Source organism: Rhododendron vialii, chromosome 5a, assembly GCF_030253575.1.
Source record: "Rhododendron vialii isolate Sample 1 chromosome 5a, ASM3025357v1".
Lineage (NCBI taxonomy): Eukaryota > Viridiplantae > Streptophyta > Magnoliopsida > Ericales > Ericaceae > Rhododendron > Rhododendron vialii.
In genome coordinates this window covers 29563614-29588589 of record NC_080561.1, presented here as the reverse complement: position 1 = coordinate 29588589, position 24976 = coordinate 29563614, and the positions used below count along the sequence as shown (strand labels likewise).

General features: G+C 42.8%; 1 protein-coding gene and 1 long non-coding RNA gene across 2 annotated transcripts in view; one reads left to right on the top strand and one right to left on the bottom strand.

Moving 5' to 3' along the window:
- Positions 1 to 12638: 12638 nt before the first annotated feature.
- LOC131327391 (protein BONZAI 3-like) overlaps positions 12639 to 24976 on the top strand; it is a 33450-nt gene continuing 21112 nt past the window's right edge. Inside the window, exons 1-4 of the mRNA XM_058360528.1 lie at positions 12639 to 13136; positions 15373 to 15420; positions 21927 to 22075; positions 22197 to 22245. Coding sequence (XP_058216511.1) covers positions 12972 to 13136; positions 15373 to 15420; positions 21927 to 22075; positions 22197 to 22245 — 411 coding nt within the window. The 5' untranslated portion in view covers positions 12639 to 12971. The remainder of the gene's footprint in view (positions 13137 to 15372; positions 15421 to 21926; positions 22076 to 22196; positions 22246 to 24976) is intronic.
- LOC131327393 (uncharacterized) lies at positions 23403 to 24930 on the bottom strand. The gene is made up of 2 exons (XR_009200290.1): positions 24581 to 24930; positions 23403 to 23794 (listed from the first exon to the last, which is right to left on the bottom strand). It is a non-coding gene; the product is annotated as an uncharacterized LOC131327393 (long non-coding RNA).

Here is a 24976-nt window from a genome sequence, read left to right as displayed (position 1 = left end):
TCGGCGGGTTCTGGGGGCCAAGTGATCGTGCAGGAGTTCGAACCTTCATTTGCTACAGTCGAAGGTAGGGTCATCAGTGTTGAAGACAGCGTTAAACTGGAGCCAGGACTGGCCGTCACCATGTTGCACGGCCTTGCCCTACCGAGGGACATGGAGAGGGTTCCAAGGGAGCTGCAGCCGAGCATCGTTCATGCGAGCGCCTACCTTGTTCAGGTACTTAACTTCTTAGACATGATGTTCGGCTGTACTTTTTACGCCGAGCCTAATCGTTTTGTCTTTTGCAGGCTGGGCAGGCTCTACTGCGAGTTTCCGATCAGGCTGATTTGTTGGCTGCTGAGAGGACGCGCTATCGCGATGACGCTAAGGCCGAGCATGAAAAATCAAAGGCTGTGAAGAATGGTCTAAAGTTGGCCAAGGCCAAGATTGCCGAGCTCGAGAGAGAGAGGGATGACGCGTTGGAGAAAGTCAAAATTCGAGCGTGAGCTTGGCCAGGTGTTGAGAAAGGAGAAGAGAAAAATGAAGGAGGTGGATGAGAAGGCTTTTCAGGCTGGGTATGATAGAGCTGGTGCCGAGTATGTTAGGGAGGCTCGGTCGATGGTGAATGAAGAGATCAAGAGCAGGATCCCCATTGCATACCGAGCTGGATATAAGGCTGGGGTGAAAGCTGCGTGTGGGGTCATGCAGCTGGAGCCGGACATGAATTTGACAAAGTCAATTCATGCAGCCGAAGTTCCCGAGCTTGTGCTGCCGTACACTGATGAGGAGTGTGCACCACTTCCTCCAGAGGAGTTTTCCGAGAGTGAAGAGGATATTGATGACCTCACTGGTGCCGGTGCTGAAGGTGGGGATGGCTTAAGTGGAAAAAAGGCAGGTGATGCTGAAGGAGGCGTGGCTGAGGCAGCCGAGCAGGACATCGAGCAGGCCCATAAGAATGGCGAGAAGGGTGCCGAGGCCGAGAGTGGAAAGGCTGCTGATGTTGTTGATGATGTCGTTCCAAAAGCTTAGGATTTCTTTTTTGAAATTTTTTTTTTTTGTTGGACTTGGACTTGGACTGGACGGCTCCGAACTTGGAGTTTGCCGTTCCAGATGTAATAGTTGTAGGGGGTCGGCACTGAATGGTTTACTACGTCGTACCTCCTGTTTAGGCTTTTCTGCAACGCTTGTGTTTTTCCTTTGGATGAATGGATGTGTGATTTCTTTCTGTAACGAATTTGTTTTGCTGAACTTGATTGAATGTCTTCATGTCTTGGGAAAATACTGATTATCTTTGTTTTGAATAGGGCTTGTTTGGTTTGAATGGTAGATAGAATAGTGGTTTTTCTTTAGCCCCTTCTTTGGTTTTGGGATCGGCTCAGTTAGGTTGTCATGGAGCGAAGTAAAAAGCTGCTTCATTAAGTTGTTAGGTTTTTGCCGAGCCTTAAACAACGCATAGATATATGACAGCCGAGTCTGGGCTGTAATAGAGACGTTGATGTGATGGGTTGCCGAGCCCTGGTTAATGGAATAGTAGTTATTCTGTAGCCCCCACTTTGGTTTGGGTTCGGCCTAGTGGTAGGAATGTTTGTCCAATTGTTGAAGTTGCTAGCTGTAGGTATTGCTGAGCCTGAACCAAAGTAGAGTAGTAGAATGGAGTGGAGATTATGTCGAGCGTGGTGTTGTGCTCGGTCGTTTTGCTTGTTTAGCTGACGATACTTAGGTTAGTCGCCAAGGTTTTTCGTGCTGGTCGAAGTGCCAGCCCCTAGCCAAGGTTGTGAAGTGTTGTAATGTTTGTGGGTGGTTTGCTCACCGAAATGTGAGTGTAACCAGGCTGTGGCCGACCTCAGAGTCTTGCCAAGCCGAACCGGAGCCCAAATTCCAGCCATATTGTGTGTCTTTGGGCTCGATGGACCTGATGTCCGTTTTGCTTCTTTGGGCAGTAATAGTGGCCGAAGCAGGGGCATAGGAGCCGTTTGTGGGTGTGACCGAGGTCAACGTTTGTGGTTGGCCAATTGAGCCGAGTTTAAACAATTAAGCCAAGTTGAAATATAAAGTAAGAAAAAGGATTTTTGGAATTGCAAATGACAACTGCCATATAATTTCTTTGACTCGTCAAACATGAAGTACAGGTTGAAATGTAAAGACTTGGGCCGAAGCCAAATAAAGAAAAATAGGATAGACAGTGGCCGAACATGAGGCACACTGTAAGGGTTTCGGCTACATGTATGCCTTCTTAAGGTTCTGTGCGTTCCATGGGTTAGTTAGAACTTTCCCATTCATGTCCTCCAGCACGTAGGCGCCTTCTCCAGCAATCTTGACGACACGAAAGGGGCCCTCCCAGTTGGGTTTGAATTTCTGCTTCTTGCTAGCTTGCACCACCTTTCGCCAGACCAAGTCGTCTGGTTTGAAGGTCTTGGTTCGAACACTTCGGTTGTAGCCTCTTGCCACTTGTTGTTGGTATTCGGCGAGCTTTAGCTGAGCATCGTCGCGTTTTTCTTCTGCAAGGGTCAATTCTTGTTGTACGGCTTCTTCGTTAGTCTTTGGATCGAAATTCTCAGTCCGCAGAGTGGGGAACTTGGACTCCAGTGGGATTACCGCCTCCATGCCGAATGCCATTGAAAAGGGCGTTTGTCCGGCTGAACGCCGGGGAGTAGAACGGTAAGCCTAGAGGACACGTGGTAACTCCTCGGTCCATTTTCCTCTCTTGGAGTTTAACCGGCGCTTGATCCCGGCGCAGACGGTCTTGTTTGTTGCCTCGGCTTGTCCATTCCCTTGTGGGTATGCAGGAGTAGAGTTGAAGAATCGTATCCCAAATTCGTCACAGAGGCTAGTCAGGTCTTTACCGACGAATTGGCTTCCGTTGTCTAATACGATGGCATACGGAACTCCAAATCTGGTAACAATGTTCCGCCAGACAAATCTGCGAACGTCAGCCTCTGTGATTGTTACAAGAGGCTCGGCTTCCACCCATTTGGAGAAGTAGTCTATTGCGGTGATCAAGAACTTGAATCCACCTGGAGCTGTTGGTAGTTTTCCGACAATATCGAGCCCCATTGTGCAAAGGGCCAGGGACTAGTGATGGGGGAAAGGTTCTGGGCAGGTTGTTTCGGGATAGGTGAAAACAGCCGGCACGGTTCTACATCTTCGGACAACTTCGTCACAGTCTTTCTTCATGTTCTTCCAGAAGTAACCTTGGCTCATGGCACGTTGACAAAGGGAGCGGCCACCAGAGTGGCAGCCGCAGCTGCCTGAATGAAGTTCTATCAGAATTTCAGGCACTTGGGTGGGGTGGATAACGAGGAGATACGGTCCGGAGATGGATTTCCTGTATAGTTGGCCACTTTCAGAAAGCCAGTAGTAAGCGGCCTTGTTTCTCACATGGTAAGCCTCCTTCTTGTCTGTGGGCAGGGTATCGTGCTTTAGGAACGCAACGATCTCATCCATCCAGCTGGGACCGAGTTCGACAGTAAGTACTTCTGGAGTGGGCTCAAAAGACGGGTGGTCAATGCTACCGAAGTTGATGGTTTTGAATTCTGAGGCTGTGGATGCTGAGGCGAGTTCTACAAGTGCGTCCGCGTGTGCGTTGTGTTCGCGGTTGATCTGTTCGATGCCGAAATTTTGAAACTGAGAGATGAGCTTAGCTGTCGTGGCTTGGTATTTCAACATTCGAGGGTCCCGAGCTTCATAGTCGTCGAGTACTTGATTGACGATGAGTTGGGAGTCGCAGTAGACAACGAGGTTGGTGACTTTCATCGCGATGGCTGAGTGTAAACCTGCAAGGAGGGCTTCATATTCAGCTTCGTTGTTGGTGGCTGGGAAGTCGATGGTGATGGAGCTTTCATGAAGTGTTCCACAAGGTGAGACCAAGACTACCCCGGCTCCTGCTCCGTTGCTGTTGGAAGCCCCGTCGACATTAAGTCGCCAAGTCTCGCCTTGAAAAAGGTGCCATGGCATGGGCGTGGTCACGGAGCTACGTTCGGCAACGTCTGGTGGGGTAGGAGCATTGAGTGCCGCTGTGTCTGCTGGAGTGAGTTCTGCTATGAAGTCGGCCAATACCTGGCCCTTAATCGCCGTTCGTGGCTCAAAGCTGATGTCGAAGTTGGCAAGTTCAACGGCCCATTTCGAGACTCGGTTGGAGAGATCTGCTTTTCGAATGAGAGCTTTGAGGGGGTGTTCTGTTAAGACGATGATAGGGTGTGATTGGAAGTAGGGTAGGAGTTTCCTAGCCGCTGAAACAAGAGCAAGGGCTAACTTTTCAAGCGGTAGGTAGCAAGTTTGAGCTGGGAGGAGTGTCTTGCTTGTGAAATAGATGGGCTTTTCATCGACGCCTTCCCGCCGTACAAGTGCAGAACTGGTTGCGTGGGCGGACACGGCGAGATAGAGATATAGAGTTTCGAACTCTTTAGGTTTTACCAACAGCGGGGCCGAATTTAAGTAGTCTTTTAGTTTGGCAAAAGCTGAGTCGCAATCCGAGGTCCATTCAAAGCTGCGTCAACTTTTTCCCTTCAAGGCGTGGAAGAATGCCTGGCATTTGTCTGAGGATTTGCTGATGAATCAGTTTAGAGCCGCTGCCATCCCAGTGAGCCTTTGTACTTCCTTGATCGTCCTGGGTGGGCACAAATCTTGAACAGCCTTGATTTGATTTGGGTCGGCCTCGATGCCTCTTCGAGTGACAAGGTGTCCGAGGAATTTCCCGGCGCTTACTCCGAACGCGCATTTTTCAGGATTTAGTCGAAGCTTGTGGAGCTTGAGGATTTCGAAAACTTCGGCCAAGTCTCGTAGGTGGTTGGATTCCTTCATGCTTTTGATGACCAAGTCATCAATGTAAGCCTCCACGGTGTGGCTGATTTGTTCTTCTAACATCTTGAATATTGCTCTGTTGAACGTTGCCCCTGAATTCTTGAGTCCAAAGGTCATGACGCGGTAGCAAAAGATGCCATATGGCGTGATGAAAGCAGTTTTCTCCATGTCGTCGGGGTCCATGGCAATTTGGTGGTAGCCACGGTAGGCGTCCAGAAAGCTTAGCCGAGCATGGCCTGCCGTTGCGTCCACAAGTTGATCAATCTTTGGCAGTGGGAACCAATCCTTTGGACAAGCGTCGTTGAGATTGGTATAGTCCACGCAAACTCGCCATTTGCCGTTTTTCTTTTTGACGACCACAGTGTTGGATAGCCATGTCAGGTATTGTACTTCTTGGATTGCATTGGCCTCCAGCAGACGCTTGACCTCTTCGATGACGGCGTCGGCGTGTTCGGCTGTAGAACACCGTGCCTTCTGGATGACAGGTTTAGCGTCCTTCTTGATGTTGAGGGAGTGACTGATGAAATTGGGATCGACCCCCGGCATTTCGTTGGGGGTCCAAGCAAAGACTTCGATATTTTTTTGAGGTAATGGAACATTTCTTCGCGGTCAGCCTCGCTGATGGAAGAGCTGATGAGGAAGAATCGGGAGCCATCCTCGTTGATTGGCATTTGGACGAGGTCTTCCTCTGCTTTGTCTTCGGCTTTTTGGCCGACATCGTCGATTACGGCCATGTCGGGGACTTCAACCCATTGTACTTGTTTGGCTTTGGCGGAGTTGTGGACGGCAGAGACGTAGCATTTTTTGGAGGCCACTTGGTCACCTCGCAAATCTTCTTGTCTTCCTGTGGGGCCGATGAAACGGACGACCTGGTGGTAGGTAGAAGCGATGGCTTGCATTCCGTGGAGCCAGGTTCGGCCAAGGATGGCGTTGTATGGGCTCGGAACGTTGACGACGATGAATTTGATGGTTAGAGTTTTTGAGCCGACGACGACTGGGAGGAAGATTCGGCCAAGTGGCCAGACAGCTGCACCGTTGAAGCCGATGAGGGGTACGTCGGTAGGTTGTCGGGCTGACTCTGGTAGATCCAACTTCTTGAAAAGGTCGTAATACATGACCTCTGCTGAACTTCCTTGATCGATGAGGACGCGCTTTACGTCGTGGATGCCTATTTGGATGGTGACGACGAGGGCATCCGAGTGTGGAGTTTGAACATGTTCAAGGTCACGCTCAGTAAAGCTTATCATCCACTTGGGTACGTCCTGTGGTTGTTGACGCTTGGATCCGCAACCAACTGAGAGTATCTGTTTGGATGTTGAGGCGTGATCGATGTCGGCCTTGAGGGCGGTTTCGGATGCCTTCGTCATTGGACCGTGGATGACGTGTATCAGTGGGCGCTGTTCGTTGGGGTTGGGATTTGTCTGCTGGGCGGGCGTTTTTGATCGGTCAATGTATTGATCGAGATGGCCTTGAGCCACCAAACGTTCCGACAAAGCCTTGTAGGGAGCACATGCCGTTGTGTAGTGGCCGAGCTCATTGTGATACGAGCACTTCTTTCTCGGGTTCTGATCCGCTTGGCCGTTGTCCGTGCCGAGCTTGCCTTGCGGCCACTCGAACCATGGTTGCCTCATGATTTCCTTTAGGAAGGACCATATGGGTTCCTTGAAGTGGGTGGTTTCGGCCACGTAGTCGTGCTCCTTTGGCTGGCGTTTCTTCCCTTCTTTGATGTTGTGTACCTGCTTCTTTGGCTGGGATTGTTGAGTTACGACTGGTGTCTGCAGCTGAGGAGCCGTCGTCAGCAGGCAGGTTGTTAAACTTGGGATCCCCTGAGCGGCTCGGTCCGCGTAGAATTCCTCAAGGGCATAAAATCGTTCTACGACACGCATCAACTCTCCCATGCCGTGCGGAGGTCGAATAGCCAACTTGTCGAGTATTTTGCTGCCAGATTCTAATCCATTTTTGAAGGTGCGCGCGGCCCAGTACTCGTCGATTCCGGGGATCTCATTGAAAAGTTGCCAATAACGCTCGGCGTAGTGTCTGAGTGTTTCGTTTGGCAGCTTTCTCATCTGGGACAAGGACTCAGGTTCTTTGGCTGTCATGTTACTGGTGATGAAGCGAGTGTTGAATGCGCGTTCAAGGTCGGCCAGGTTCCGTATGGATCCAGCGGGCAATTTGTTGAACCACTGGAGTCCACGGGAGCCGAGGCTGGATGGGAACGCTTTGCATTTGATTTCGTCCCTCGTGGTGCATAGCTCAATGGTTTGACGGAAGTGGATAAGGTGGGTGTAGGCTTCGCATGTGGTAGGATCAAACTTCATAAACTTTGGCAGGTGGAAGTTGGGTTCGGCCGTCGTGTTGATTATGTGGGGTGTGAAGGGAGAAACGCCGAGATCCTTCAGCTGCGGCTCAAAATCAGGCCGTGGCGGCCTGCCGTGCTCATCCGTCTTTGTTCTCTTGGACTCTCTATCTGGAGACTTTTCGCGGTTTCGATGCCGGAGTTTGTCTCGTAAATCTGCTGTCACCCGGCGATGTTCGTCAACCGTTTCTCCTCTATCCTTACGAGATTTGGTCTCGTTGTTTGGTTCATCAATACGCACGCCCTTGCCGTTCCGTCTAGCCTGGTTGCTGTTGTCGAACTTTTCTGCAGGGATTTCACCGAGTCTTTCAGATACATGGCATCTGGTCTCCACAAAATCTCAGCTACGGTGGGAAACCGTTGTGCGAGAGAATTCTACGCGACCAGTCGAGTACGTGCTTGTAAATGACTCGGTATCCCTAGTGTTGGTTCGATCGTGGTGTTCTTTTGAGCGGTGTGTTCTAGATGCGGTGGGTTGCTTGTAAAGGATTATCTCTCTGGCGTCCCCCGGTGCCGGGGTGAAGCCTAGGCGGTCTTTTACGGATCCGCGTTGGCCTCCCTTGTTCTGACGCCTTTGTTGTGGTGGTGGAGGTGGCGTTCGCCTTCTCCTACCCCCTCCACCAGATCTAGATGCGGAGGGGGTGGTCTCTTGCTGTATGCGCTGTTTCATTTGAGCCACCTCTACCCTTAACGTCGTCTGAAACTGGTGAGAGTCCGGATCCAGGGGCGAGGGAGATGGACATATGCCTTTCGTGGGGTGTTTGGGGGATGACATTTCCACTAGCGTCTTTGGTCCCTGAGACGGCTACATCCGTCTGATCTCCGCCCATTGTTAGTGGTTTGGTCGTTGTTTCACGGAAGAGTGAGAGGATTTGGAGGATGTGAGAGCCGTTTGAATCAGAAGCGTTTCACGTCGGGTTCACCAATTGTGTGGCTCGTGATCCTCGATCCTCGTTCCTTCGCTGGTGGTTCGGTGGTTATTGATCCTTCTTCCCCTAGCCTGCACAGGGAGCGCACGACTAAGACCTGGCCGAGGGTTGCTCGGCAAGGCCCTCCGGCGAGAGGATAAGTATGTGTAGGAAGAGTAGGAAGAGTTTAGGGTTTTGAGTGGGTAATCGCGTGTATGAGTGTGTACCTTTCCAAAGGCGTTATCCTTCAGTATTTATAGAGTCTCCCTGACTTGCTCTCCAAGCACAGGCACGTGCCTTGCGCGGGCCAGACGATATCTCCGTGACGTCACCGAACAGATCTGGTAACCGCTTTGGGGGTGAGCTGGCATGATCCATGTGCACCCATGATCATCTTCTGTTATAACCGCTTTTGCGCGTGGGAAGACGCGCAATTCAACAGCCATCCATCGTCGGCAACGGCCATGCCCCGCAGGTGGCCGAGCACGACTTGCTAACTGTGGCACATGACCGACAGGAGAGGGTACGCTGCAAAGGAGTGGCCGAGCACGGGCTTGTAATCCGCCGAGCCTGCGGCTAGTGGGGTGGCGACGAAGAACAGGGACAGGAGCCGTGCACAAGGTTTCTGATTGACACGAACAAGGCTCGGTCCAAACCACAGTGAAGTTATATGTTCGGCCTGCCACAGAGAAAACTGAAAAAACTCTAAATCAAAGAACATAACACATATCAAGAAGGGGGGAAAGTCCTAAAATTAGAACATTATGAACCCTCAATCCCTAATTTAGAATATACATTGGCTAAAGAGGAAAAGAATTCGTAGAAGACACAAGTAGCAATAGTTTTAGAAACACTTGAAACAAGGATTAGAACTCATACAAAAACTCTGTGCGAGAAAGAGAGAGTGAGAGAGAGGCCGCCATGCTCGATCGAGAGAGATTGATCGATCAAGAGAGGGAGAGAGACGGGCCTTGGTCGAAGTTTGAGCTTGTCGTCGGTGTCGGTGCGGTGGTGGTGGTCGCCAGAGGGCAGAGGCCTAGGAGTGGTCGCCGAAGTGGAGAAGACAGTGGCGGTGGTCGGCGGTGGTGGGATGGTGGCTAGGTTGGTACAACCTGGAGGGTTTTTCTGCTGCTTTTTTTTTTATTTTTGAGTTTTCAATTTTTTTTTTGCTGGGTTAATTAGTGGGTCCCCTGGAGCTGCCGCGTCAACATGTTATAAAAAAATATTGTAAGTGTAGCATTAACTGCTTGGGAAATCATTGACAAGAAAGAAAATCCTAATAAAGTACTCCGTAGTAAATTATTACTCACTGCCCCGTTGGTTTTGAGATTTTGGATTTAAATTTGTAGGTAATGAATGTAGAGAAAAATAGAGTAATGATTAAAAATATGGGTAATGATTAGAGAGAAAAATGAGAATAATAATTAAAGAAAAATATATATGATAATTATTAGAATCCAAAATCCTTAAACGAACGAGACTGTAGTACATGTTGCATGTTAGTCTATGGTGTTTCAAGTAGTATTCGTTTGTATTGGATCATATGATGACGTTTTTTAAGGTCACGCCACGTTTCTTAACGCGGGCAAAAGAAGTCTCAAGTATTTACATGCATGCATTTGTACATATCATGAAAGCAGCTCGGCTAAATTAAGATGCACTTTCGTGAAGCGGGGGGGGGGGTTTGTGTGTGTGCTGGCAGCAACGTGCTGCTGTGCTCCATTTGTGGGCCCACTTTGGTTTCGCTCCCATGATCAGAAATGTTCACTTTATAGAGCTCGTCGAGTGGAATAATTTTTACAAAAAATCAGCTTAATTGGATATCATTAAATGTCTGATCGGAACCTTTTTATCTTGAAAAGAATGGATCCGAAATACTGAATCAAATCCACTGTAACCCATGGACCGAGAGTTATATGGGCTCCGATCAGGCACTTAATGATATCCAATTAAGCTAATTTTTTGAATAATTATTCTACTCGACGATCTCTACAAAGTAAACGTTTCCGATCATCGGAGCAAGACCGGAATAAGCTCACAAATGGGACACAGTAGCACGCTGCTGCCCCTTGGGGCAGCAGCCCCCCGTTTCCCACTTTCATGACATTGTACTATTGTTGGGACTTGTATGCACAAACCCATTGGAAGGGGCAACAACTCAGAGACCATCAAAACGCGCGTCAAGGTTACAAAAAGTCCAAAGTTCTTTCTTCTCATTTCTCAACAAGTTCGATCTATTACATATTGCATAGACTTTTATCCGAAAATTGTGTTCATAGACTTTTAAAATAAAGTGGAAAAATAAGAGAGGTGCAAGATTATTTACTAGCTTCTTTTGTTTCCTTCTGAGAGATTTTCTTAGTTTCTGGAATTTTAGGGGGTGTTTCAGTTGTGAAAAATTTTGTGGATTTTTATTTGTAATTGAAAAGTTGATGGGTGTTTCCGGTAGTGAATAAGTTGTTGAGAAATGTCAAGTTATTTCCGATAGTAAAGAAGTTTTTGCTGAATATATGAATGAAAACATTATTGAGTTGGTAAAAACTTTTTTGTTAAGAGAAACCAATTGATAAAATGCATAAATTTTAGTAGTATTTTTTATTAGTAGAAATGAGATGATAAAATGCGTTATTTTTTGTTTGGTGGAAACGGGGCCTTAGTTTACGCTCAGGCTTTGAATGAGAGAGTTTTTCACTTTGAATTGTGAAGTTCAATCAGGGTGTTCGAAGAAAAAGGCTAGAAACCAATTAAAATTCCAGGAAAACCTTTTATCCAATCGAATTATAAGCTTTATAATTTTTTTTTTATCACCAAAAGGGTAGGACGGGCAACCGGTATTGCAATCCTTAGGCGTGACCATATGGGCTCCCTACCCGCTGTGAAATGTCTAATTGAGCCATAGCTATTGCCCGTGAGGACAGACCGTCACCACAACTCTACCAAGTACTTGCTGAAAGTAGTACGTCATCCCTTGCAGGACAAGGACATCCCTGGACTCGAAATTGAGTCTCCTATGAGAGAAGCAAGTGACCTACCAATTAGGCTACCACCTCCAGTGGTATAAGCTTTCTAATTATAATACTCATTTTGGGGTCCATCCAACTTTACTGGTTACTGCATTAGGTTTGATCTGGTTGGGTGTCTACTCTTTCAATTCAACCAATTCCAAAGAAAGATACTTTAGATAAGCTAATGAGATTGACTTTTATTCACGGAGCCGTGTAATCACATTCCGTCCGTTTTGACAATTAACAATTGAGATATGTTTTTAAACTAATACCGATAATAAATATCTTTTAACGCTAAATATTTTTTTTTTAATCCAAACAGTCCAAAATACTTGTGACGCACGAGATTGAGCTCCGTAAATAAGATTTCTAAGAGATTACCTTTTCAATATGAATTGAACCACGTGTTACATTGTGCTTATTAAATTCAAGCCGAACACAATAATCATTTGAATTGTAGTCATTCAAAATTAGTAAATTACCCACAGTTTTCTTTATCTTCATTCTTTCTTTCTTTTTAAAAATTGTTCGAAAGTCAAGGTATCTATGTTAGCTTACACGCCTCTTTACTAATTTCTTCATCGGTCCGGTCAAATGCAAAAGACAAGTTATCCACACTGAAACTAGAAAATTCAAAAAAAATAAGTAATAATTCTTGTGATTTGAGCCCAAATGTCGAACTATACATACTCCGTCCGTTCCCATTCTCTAGTCCATTTTGGGAGTCCGTGCCACTTTTCGATTGATTATATCTTACCATCTATAATTTATTAGGTGATTTTAAAAATATTATTTAAAAGAACTCATTGAGATCTATCAAATAAGATCTATATTGCATATAAACCCCGTTCGGCTAAATAAGCCAACTGACTTTTTTTTGTCTTTATTCAATTTTTTTTGTATTTGTTAGTTTTTCGTCAATTTTTTAGGGATTATTGCATTGTTATGACGAGAGGAATCTAAAAAAGTAAAAAATGATGATCGAAATTCAATTTTTTTTGAATAAAGACGAAAAAATTGATTTATTGACTTATTTTTTTATCTTTATTAAAAAAAAATAGGTTTCGATTGTATTTTTTTTTACTTTTTAAATTCCTCTTGTCATGACAATGCAATAATTCCCAAATTAACAAAAAATTAACAAATACGAAAAAATTTGAATAAAGACAAAAAAAAAAACCAGTTGACTTATTTAGCCGAACAGGGCCATAAATAGTATTACCAATTAAAAATTATAATTAGTTTTTTATCCGGTTGAAATAGAATGAGGGACAAAAGAATGGGGCGGATTGAATATTTTCCTACTTCCCCCACCGTACAGTTGATCAGTTGAACAACTAAACCAAAAAGTATTCACCAGAAACCTTTTATTTTCGAGAAAACTAACAAATACAAAAAGAAAAAATTACTGTAAAATAAAGACAAAACACAAAAAGCTTTAAAAAAAAAATTAGTGGGCCACCTAATAAGGTAAACAAGACTCCAACTCCAAGACTTCCACCTACAGTATTTTCAAATAAAATGTATTTTTTACTCTTTTATTTTTTATATATTTTAAGAAGGAACCCATTAGCAGTCGTTGGATAATTTCCCACAGAATTCCTCCTTCTTGTATTGAATGGAGTAGGGTATACTTGTTTTTCAATTCAAACACATTCCCTCCAGGTCTAGGTTTACTATTCTTTATTCCTATTCCTATTTCTATCCTCATCCCTATTTTCCTATATATATATCCAAGGAGAGAGAGACAGCTTAGAAACTCATTGGAATCATTTTTAGCAAAGTGTTTTTTTGAATCAAAACCCGCTTTCTCCTATTCTTAGAGTTGTCAGATTATTCGTTTTTCATCAAGATTTCGATTTTGTTGTCCCGTCTTCGTCAATTCTTTTCAGGGAGAGAGAGAGAGAGAGAGAGAGAGAGAGAGATATGGGGGCGTGTTGTTCAGACGTGAGGGGAGGACAAGAGGCAGTGGGAGGGGCCCAGCAGCAGAGGAGCATTGCCCCCGGTGGTGGTGGTGGGGCGGGGCACAACGACGCCGTTGAATTCTTCTATCGAACCAAAGGAATTGAAGCTCTCTTTACCCAAATTGAGGTTTATCATCACATAATAAAGTTCCCCCCCCCCCCCCCGCCGGATATATGTGTGCATTTATTGTATACATATCAATTTGAATTGGACAACAGAAACCCTAACTGCTATCGTCCTTTTGACGTACATTGTGTCACTGTCAACTTCAGCCCTGTTTGTTTTCGGAGTTTTTTTTTTTTAATTCACTTCAAACTTTTTGGATTGGCCTTTGTCTCGGCGAGATAAAAATTATGACTAGAAGCGAAAAAAATAATTTGCTAAAGACGGAAAAAGTTTGAAAGGGATGTATTTTTTGTCTTGTTCTACCTGAACTTTTTTCAATTTGGATCTATATATTTTACAAGTTTTTCTAATTTCTCTTATCGAGACGAATGATTAATTTCAAAGATTACGGAGACAAGCTAAACAAGAAATTACGAAAAGCAGATAATTCAAAGCTAGCACTTGTACAATGTTTGATTGGGATTTTGAGGATTATTTTTATCTTTGGATAAAATGCCATGATCAATTTGAGGGTATTTTATAAACAATATCACCTCCCCAGGGTATTGATAATTCTTTTTCACTATTAGTACCAAGCTTCTTTGCAAGATAAAACAAGAGGTTAATCAATGAAGTGTGAGGTGAATTAATAACATCATAGCTCACAGTGCTACTGGAAACTAACCCATATATGGTTGTCTGGGGTGAGGGAATGGTGCATTCTGGATGCCACATTAGTTGAGGATGTAAACTATGACGGAATGGTGCATTCTGGATGCCACGTTAGTTGAGGATGTAAACTATGATTTACTTTTCTGTTTCATCATCTTGTTGGAGAAAAGCTCATACAGAGCCTTTGACTTAAGCATTTTTTTTATTTGCCAAGGGATTACAAATTTTGATGTCGTTCTCTAAGGAAGTCTTTGGAACCTTTGCTTATTAGCCACTTGAGAAAAGAATCAATTACCACAGATTGTATCCTGGCAATTGACGCCACGATGAGTTTTTATCAAATGTTAAAGAAGTATAGTAGACTGGAAAACGTCAATTAATCTGTTTTTCACTGGACAGGGGAGTTAACTGATTATCTTAGTCCGAGGGGGACCATAATATTTTGAAACTTACTGAAAGCATGAAATCCAAAAGTGATAACCTAGTGTTTCTGATGAGTCCAATAGTTTTTTATGCTAATACTGAGCTGCAATTTTGGTTGATCGTGCGATGGAATTTTTACAATAGGGGTTTTTATGAGTCAACTTTACAATAGGGATTTTTTTGTTTTCCTGTTTTCTAAGGAGGTTGACAGCATAGCCACCACTTATCTGCATGATTTAGCCTAATACAACTGATGAAAGGTAGCCCAACCTAGCAATGCTCCCTGAATGAAACCGAGAAATATTATCGTTGTGGTACATGAGTAATTATTCAGTAGTCTTGGGGCACCAAAAGACCACAAAATAATTTTTCCATTGTACACACGGTCACTGTGTACTTCTAACCACTATAAGACAAAGCTATCCGTTTCAAACTTGAAGTCTGTCAAACAAATCAGTAAAAAGTGACTGGCTAATGATTTTAGATTCTTGAGTTGTAGCCAGCATGGCTAAAGCAAGATACATCTTGGTCCCATTAGAGCCCACCACATAAGATTCCTTACTCTCTGCTACCTATCTGGATTTTATTCTAAGGTCCATTGAAGTCATACATTTTATTTGGATGATTCTTTGTGTTCTGCACTTCTACTATTCAATCACTGATATTTGACCTTTAAGGTTTCCGTACTTTGAAAGTGACATATAACATGAGGTGGTCAGCATACAAGGAACTTTTTTGTAATATTCTGATTCTTTCTGTTGATAGCCGGTTCTGACAACTAACAAGGTTGTTACTAGCAGTAAACCTTAAATTCTCCGAATACACAAATATAAACTGGGTGGTGGCAATGGGTCCCAAATTTTATATCAGTTGAGACACAATATTCGACGTGCAACAATGATTTGGAGTCATTCTTTTTGCCAAGTGGGAGTGGGGTTATAAACAACCATACATAAACAGTACACTAAGAAGAGTCATTGGACTAAAGTGCACTAATAGGGTGTTTTGTTTTCCCTTCATTTTTTCGGTTTGGGATAAGATATCACATTATAATTTGTTCAAGGCACTTGTGCTGCCATCTGCTTTTGTCTTCTTTTGTAGAATCTATCTTTTTTATTACATCGTGTGGTATGTGATGACCTGTTTCAATTTTGGATTGCAGTTATCTTTGACAGCTTCAAAGTTACTTGATCGTGATATCATCTCCAAGGTAACCTATCAAGTAAAATCTATAATTTATCTTCTTTCCTATTGTGTCCGGTAGGTACTCAGTGTAACCCGTAAATTTTTTTTTTTGTGGGTAAATGATTGATTATATACGAAACAACCCAAAAACATAGAGTAAGGATACTTTTGGAAAACTAAAATTTTTGTACTTTTTGACTTTTTGAAGAAGACTTATAATTTGGGACATTCCGAAGGAGAAGCAATTTGGTCAAAGAAAGTATTTTCTTTTGTGCTTGTAATCTCATTCTAGGTTTATCTTTTTTGATGCCTGGGGCCACATCTATTTATCTTATCAGACATGCACATGTTTGTGGCTGATATTATTTGCCCCTATCTTAATGCTAAGGACCACTTGACGATAGTGTATTGCTTCTTCTCTTTGATATTTAGTGACCACTTGGCATGCTTGTAGTTAACTTGTAGAAGGTACAAACAGGTTGTTTAAACAAATAAAAGCTTCTTAGGAAATTAAAATCCTGTTAGTGAACTGCGGGAGAAATAAATACAGTTGCTCATAGCTGTTGAAAACTTCCTGTGCTTCCTAGTTGTTAGTCAAGGAGATATTAGAGATGAGGAAAAGTATATAGGGTGTTAATGAACCCTTACACATACCTTTTATTTATATTACTCTGCAGAGTAACACATACATAAGATAGATGATGTGGGACAAACCCACTCTCTCTAATAAACACTTCTAACACTCCCCCTCAAGCTAGAGAATAGATATTACAAAATCCCAGCTTGTTACATAAAAATTCTAGACGAGGTTTAAACAGTGATTTGGTAAAAACATCTACTATCTGAGGACCTATGGACACAAAAGGCATAGCCAACACACCACCATCAACCTTCTCTCGAACGATATGACAATCTACCTCAATATGTTTGGTTCTCTCATGAAACATAAGGTTCGAAGCGATATGTATTACCGCTTGATTGTCACAATACATAGGAATGGGTAACTGCACCCGAAATCCCAGCTCCTCAAGAAATGATCTCAGCCAAACAACCTCACATGTAGTATGTGCCATGGCACGATACTCTGCTTCTGCACTAGATTGCAACAACAGTTTGCTTCTTACTTTTCTAGGTAACTAAGTTGCCACCAACAAAAGTACAATAACCAGTTGTTGAACGTCTGTCAGAAGGTGACCCTGCCCAATCTGCATCAGTAAACACCTCAACATGCAAATGACCAGTGGAATGGTAAAATAAGCCATGTCCAAGATGAGCCTTAAGATACTTCACAATACGAATACAAGCTTCTCAATGTGGAAGACGAGGAGCAGACATAAACTGACTCATCATACTAATAGCAAACGAGATATCAGGAGGTATATTGGTAAGATAATTCAACTTAGCAACCAAGCGAAGATATTGGTCTGGATGAGGAAATTCCTCCCCCTGATCAACGCAAAGTTTGACATTAGGATCCATCGGAGTCTTCACAGGTTTGGCTCCCAGCAAACCTGCATCCTCTAGAATATCCAACACATATTTCCTCTGGGACAAACTAATCCCATCCTTGGACCTTGCTACCTTAATACCCAAGAAATATTGTAGCTTACCTAAGTCTGTAGTGTGAAACTCACTATGTAAGAACTGTTTCAACTCATCAATCCCTTTCTGATCATCTCTAGTAATAATGTCATCTACATAGACAACGAGCAATACTTTCCCTTGAGCTGACATAAGAGAAAATACAAAATGATCTGATTGACTTTGACGCATGCCAAACCTCAAATAGCCTCACTAAACTTGCCAAACCACGCTCGAGGAGATTGCTTAAGTCCATAAAGTGCCTTGTGAAGAAGACATACCTTATGATGCTCCCCCTGAGCAACAAACCCAGGTGGTTGCTCCATATAGACTTCCTCCTAGAGATCGCCATGGAGAAAGGCATTTTTGACATCAAGCTGATACAACGGCCAACCAAGAGCGGCGGCAAGAGAAATAAGAATCCGCACAAAGCCAAGCTTGGCAACAGGAAAGAATGTTTCGAAATAATCAACACCATAAGTCTGGGTGTAGCATTTAGCAACCAGACGAGCTTTGTGACGCTCAACAATGCCATCAGGAAGGTATTTGATAGTATAAACCCAACGACAGCCAACAGTAGTTCCCAGCAGGAAGAGTAACCAACTCCCATGTGCCATTAGTATGAAGAGCAGACATTTCATCCGCCATAGTTGTTCGCCACTCAAATCGAGATAATAACAGTTTTAGGGACAAAAACGGAGGAAATAGTATTAGTAAAAGCACGAAGGGATGGCGAGAGATGAGTATAAGAGATAAACTGAGAAATAGGATGAGAAATGCTCGAGAGATTAGAAAAACCATATTTTACCGGTGGACGACGATTCTCACTAGTCGGATATCGAGGAGCAGGTGGATCCGGCGACGGGGGAGAAGACGGAGGCGTGGGCACAAAGAGATCAGCAGACTGGAATAGTTCTGTAGGCGGAGGTGGTGCCTGAGGCGGGGTTTGTGCTAGAGGCGGAGGTGGTGCAGATGCTAGAAAACGACGAACATATACCTGCAAAGGTTGGGGTGGAACAGTGCCAGTAGGAACAATCATAGGTAACACAGACTCGAGTGTAAGAAGATCATTGGTAGTAACAGGGTCTAAGTAATATGGCAATGACTCATTGAACGTGACATCAACACAGACAAAGTGACGACGCAAAGTAGGAGAGTAACATCGATAGCCTTTTTAGCTGTGTGAGTATCCCAGAAAGATACACCTAAAAAATCGAGGATCAAGTTTACTCCTATCAAGATCAAGAGCATGAACATAACAGGTGCACCAAAAAACCCGAAGGGGTAAAGAGTGGAGAGGCTGACTGGGAAATAAGATCGTATGGGGAACCTGACCACCTAAGACTGTAGTGGGCATGCAGTTGATTAGATAACATGCAGTGAGAACGGCATCACTCCAATATGACTCAGGAACCTGCATTTGAAATAATAAGGCACGCATAACCTCATACAAGTGCCGAATCTTGCACTCAGCAACTCCATTTTGTTGTGGAGTCCGAGAGCACGACGATTGGTGAATAATGCCATGATTATCGAAAAACTGAGAAAGAAGATGGTGAAAATATTCACGGGCATTATCGAAACGAAATATCACAAGTATCAAACTGATTTTTGACTTCCATGTAAAAAGTTTTAAAAACATATTTCAATTCAGACCGCTCTTTCATTAGATAAAGATATGTAAGACGAGAAAAGTCATCCACAAAAATAACATAATATTGAAAATCAGAAACACTGGGAATAGGCCCCCAAATGTCTGAATGAACTAACTGAAAAGAACGCGACGCACGACGCTTAATCCTAGGTAAAAAAGTGACTCTGCGGTGTTTTCTAAACTCACAGACCTCACAAACCAACTTATTAATGGAACGATAGGAGGGCACAAGGTGCTTCAAACTCTGAAGGGAGGGATGACCAAGACGACGACAGTGCTATTGGTATGGAGACTTTGATGTCTGAAGAGCTGCAGGCTGAGGAACAGTTAAGTAATATAGGCCACCTCGCTTAATGCCCCCACAATCTTCCTCCCCGTTTTGAGACCCTGAAAAACACAGCCATGAGGAAGAAATGTGACAGAACAATTTAAAGATTTTGTAAGGCGGCTCACAGACATAAAATATAACGAAAAACGAGAAACATGTAAAACAGATGACAAAGTAAAAGAGAAAGTGACAGGAACCAAACCGAAACCAGTAACAACAGTGGTAGAGCCATCAGCCAAGGTAACATTAGATGTTCTATCGACCGGCTGTTGATCAAAGAAAGTAGCTGTACCAGTTAGTCAATAACCTAATGAGAGGAAGAAGAGGAGGTAACACAAGCAACGGATGAACCGGTTTGAGCGAGCGTAGCAGTAAAAGATCCTGTCACAGCCTGAAATGACAAAAAACGTTGGTACTCCTCAGCTGAAATAGCCACACTATCGGCAAAGGATTGAGTAAACTGTTTAGTATCCTAAGAGATAGCCGCTTGATGAGCCTGGGGAAAGTCGGGAAGAGTATAACAGAACTCCACTGTATGATTTGTTCCCCAACAATGAATCCAAAATTTTGAATCACGGCTGCGACCGCGGCCATCTCCCCCTGATATGAGACCCCCACGATTATCAAAACCAAAGTCACGGCCACCAAAGCCACGACCACGACCAAAACTACGGCCTCCAGAGTCACGACCACGACCTCAAAACCCAGAATCACGGCCGCCAAAGCCACGACCACTCACCCCATAATCGCGGCCACGACTACTAAACCCGGAATCACGATTGCGACCGCGACCATGGCTGACAGAGAGAACAGAGCTGTCAAAAATAGCAGAAGACAAAGCAGAACGACCAGAAGTCGGTGCAGAAATATACGATGACTGCCGGAGACGACTGAATACCTCACTGAGAGGAGGTAAGTCACGATTCCCCAAAATTTGATTACCCATAGGGCCAAAAGTGGATGATGCACCGGATAAAAAATGAGTAACCCTCATGCGTTCACTCTGGCACCATATAACTTGAATATCAGCAGTAAGTGGCTCACATATATCCAATTCATTACAAATGCGCCGAAACTTAGCATAATAATCCTTAAAAGAATCATCACCCTGAGATATATTAAAGAAAGACTAATGAAGATCATATGTGCGACGGAGATTGGCGACACCTGAATACAACTCCTTTGCCTGTGTCCACACCTCTCTAGTTGTATCATAGAACATCAGCGTACTAGCAATCTGTTCCGTCATACTATTCCATAACTCTGAACGAATATATGTGGGTCCATCAGTAGCAGGAGGCTCATCAGTCAAATAAGAGTGCTCAGACTGACCCATATAATACACCTCAATACCTTAGCCCAAAGAACATAATTGCCCCCATTTAATGGTGTGGAGGTAATAGGGCGCCTCTCGCGAGACCAAGAACCACTCGATAAGCTACCAACAAGAGTAGAACTAGAGCTAGAAACAGTACTAGAATTAGAATCCTTCTCAGACATTCTACCGAACAATGGAGGGGCAACAACCAATAACTAGCAAATAACCAGTACGCAACCAAAGCAATACCAACCAAGCAGAATATCAATAACTACTAATCAACAAAATCAACTAATATAGTAACATTGAACTGGTCACCATACTGGATAGGTACCCAATATTAACAACCCCAACATAACAGAGTCTTCACAACCACCAGCACACCACATGCCAGAGATACTTAACAAGAACATAGAAAATAATTACCAGAACAAGAGAAACAGCAACGGAAATTGCAAAGACGATAAAATAGGGCCTGGTGATGCGTGTCAGTGCATCGCTGGAACAGTGATGAACAGTGCCAACAATGAACAATAACAATGATGAACAGTACTAACAAACAGTGACAATGGTGAACAGTGTGCGATGAACAGTAACAACGATTAACAGTAATCGGTGAATATAACGACGATGAACAGTAATCGGTGATGTATTAGGATTGTAGTGGTTTAGGATTAGGGTTAAGGTTTAGCTTTGATACCATGATATTAGAGATGAGGAAAAGTGTATAGGGTGTTAATGAACCTTACACATATACCTTTTATTTACATTACTCTGGAGAGTTACACAGACATAAGATAGACGATGTGGACAAACCCACTCTCTCTAATAAACACTTCTAATAGAGTTTATGCATGAAGTGCCTGTTTACCATATGTAAATGCTTCTTTGCCCTTGGGGCCATAGAGTCATAGACCTTAAACCATACCTAACATATTGAACATGGCACGTAGCATTCTAAACTGAAACGTGAATTAAATAATCAAATTGGCTCACCCTAGTTATACAATTTGTTGACATGTTGTTTAAAACTTTGTATTTCAGTATTTCCCCCTTTTCACTCTCTAGAGTTCATGAAATCATCCTAGAGTTTTGAAGTGCTCAAGTATGAGGAACTCAATATATTTGGGATAGCATGTACCCATGAGAAAAACAAGAGATCAATAAGTGTTCAATAAGTGTATTACATGTGTGTGTTTTTGTGTGTGTGTGTGTGTGTGTGTGTTTATATTATTTGGTACGACTTAGCTAAGCTGAAAATTCTACATGCAAAGAACGACGTGATGATAGCATGTCACAAGCACAAGGGTGGGCCTTAGTGTGTCGTGCTTGGCAGTTAGCAGTTAGCACTGATAGGTGCTTTCCTTTGTATTATGGGGCACACTCTGCATGTGTGACCAAGCCATTCTTGGCTCTCAATAGAAGTGGGGAAGTAGGCTGCAACTTAAGAATTAGTGTTTTGAGTTACAGTTAACAATTAAGCCATTTATTTGAAGTGCTCACCTGCATTGAGAGCAATTCTGATTACTCAAATGCCAGATTAGAGTGGATAGCCCCTTGGGTCAGTAATGTACGCCTTGAGATGTCAAAGTATTATGATGCTTGTTCTTAAATGGCTTAAACTGAAGTACTATCCGTATTTGATTGCAGAGTGATCCGATGGCAGTAATTTATGCTAAGAAAAGAGATGGATCTCTGGAGGAACTTGGTCGCACAGAAGTGATCATGAACTGTTTGGATCCTGCATGGATTGAGAAAATTAATGTTGCTTATCAGTTTGAGATTGTTCAGCCCTTGATGTATGCTTTTTTTTTATTGAAGCTATTTACTAACATTAATCTTGTTCTAATGCATTTGATAGCTCCAAATGCTTATTAGATTAACAATTCTCTCAAACATGGACGCTTCTTGGTTTTGCAGCTTTCATGTGTATGATGTTGATACAAGCTACCACAATTTACCTGTGAAGGTATGGTATGGTTTTTGCTTGCAAGATTCATCAATTGTAATCAATTTTCAATTCAGTTAAATTCCAGGTGGTATTTTTCCTACATATTATGGAAAGTGACATTGAAATCAATGCTAATGTGTGTTTAGTGCATATTAGATGTCATGTAGTGGTGTCCCTGTGGCTTAGATACCAAGGCCGGCACATTGTTTTTAGGGGCCCAAAGCGAATTTCTAAGCTTTAGGCACCTATGCGTTTTTTGGGACGGAAGATAAAATAAAGGTTGAAAAGAAAACTAGGAGTTTTTAAATATTCATCCTCCTCTCTCATCTCATGTAAGTATTCATCCCGATCATTTTAAACCGTTATGTTTCCATCCTTTCGATGTGTGAAATATCCTTACTACCCCTCTAGTTGGATATACAACGTATATGAATATGTATAACATATATGGACTTGTGTGTGTGTGTGTGTGTGTGTGTACATACATAACGTAAGGGATCCGGGAAGTCTTGCAAATCCGTGAGTAATAGTAGGAGAATTTCAAATCCCAATTATTTCCTAAATTAAAGGCATTGGATTCAAATCAGCCATCACAGTCCTGCAATTAACTGAACAAATATTAGGAGGATTTCAAAATTCGAAATTTCGAATGTGAAGATCACCAAATCCCACTGATTTCTGTTACCATCGACTATGGACGAAGTTTTGTTTCCGAACGGATATATAAGGTCCCCAGGATGGAGTTTAGTCCTCCCACAAACATTTGAACTTTGGCATTTTAGTTCCTTCCATCGATCATCGTAATTCTCCATCCATCATTTTCCTTGTAACAAGATATGTCTATGAATATTTAAAAACTCTAATTAGTTGTAGAGGATGCTCACCATCTGCATGCATAATTTTTCATCCCATCATGGTCGATTAATGGTATATCACGCCCAATCATAATCATTTGCAGAAGATGCCCCCTTTTACATGCATAACTGTTCACCGAATCATGTTGCATGGCGTTTTATTTTCATGGTAAATTATTCGTATCATTAACCATGAACTATGTTTATATGTTCTTACCATTTCATGGCATATTAAAAAAAAGACGTAGGCATACAAGACACAATCATGAAGACATGATTTTGGAATCATATAATACCAGTTGCGAATTATCCATCCGAAAGTTAATTGAAACACCAACTTGGTACATGCAAAATAAGGAATTATCCACCAAACTGATTCTACTTGGCTAGTCAGTATCACAATTGCCAAAACATATATAACCCAGAAAAAGTTCTACTTAGTTCTAAAAACTAGTAACATATGTAGTATTATCCCTAAACTTGTCCTCAAAGGCATAGGCTGAAGACTGGTAGCATCATCCTGTGGGGACATTCTACACCACCAACATCCGGTGCTCAGCTTCTTCAGATTGCTTCTAGTGTCCACGGATTATGTTCACCACTAATGAATGCTTTAACTATATCGGACCGCATCCTTTGGTAGCGTCTTCAAAATGGGTTCGTTTTGATAGTATTGCCGAATGATATAGCAAACAATAACACCGCAGTTGAGGCTGAAACCAACAAATAAATATACCTATTAGATATCCCGTTTTTACGACCCAGTGTGTCAAGTGGGTAGGTTGAGTAAACAATTCACCCAATGTATCCTGTTCTTACAAGATACACCATATGAATTTTTCCATGTTTCTTCTACTCAAAACATCTAATCCACGAAAACCAGGCCTATTCAGTACAAAGACACGTAATTCCAACAAAACTTGACCAATTTTGTCAACCAAAAAATATGACCATCACCAAACTCATGACCATGGCTGTCAACAAAAAAAACGTGACCATCACCATATGAAATTCCCCATGTTTCTTCTACTCCAAACATCTAATCCATGAAAACAAGGCCAACAATAAAACGACCAACCATTCCATACAAAGATGACATAATTCCAACAAAACATGACCAATTTTGTCCAAAAAAAAAATGACCATCACCACATGGCTGTCGACAAAAAAACATGACCATCGCCATATGAATTTTCCCATGTTTCTTCTACTCCAAACATCTAATCCATGAAAACAAGGCCAACAAAAAAACGACCAACCATTCCATAAAAAGATGACATTTTTAATACATGCAAATAAACTCTCAACAGATCATCTTCATAGTCATGGCATATCTTCGGGAAAAACAAGAAAGAGATATGAACTTGACATATTACGAAACATGAAACTTCAAAAATCAATGAATACTCGTCCATTACGAATACGCGTAATCTTGCTCTGTTTGGCAAAACCAAACAATGATGCAAAAAAATTGAGGTGCTTTTGATGGAACGACTTACGAAATCTGGCCATCTCGATTTCTTCCCCTCCTCCGTCGATTGCTTCAGCAAAATATGACTGGATCGATTTGTGGCTTTTTGGGATCTTCCGGATAAACCCTCATTTGGTTTGAATGGGGGACTGCATACGACCATTAGATTAAATAGATTTCGCAACAATGGAGGACGGCCAGACTGCTATGGATTTGTCGCCGTTTAGGGATTTAGGAAAATAGGGAGCCAAAATTTCAAATGGAATGGAGTCCGTTACAGGACTACGATTCTCTGGATGGGAATCTCGGACGACAATCTCGGGATGGGAATGAGAAACAAACGGGGGACTAATTGCAGTTTGATCAGGGGACGAGAGGAGTTATATATACATACATATAGATAAACATATATACGTACGGTTTT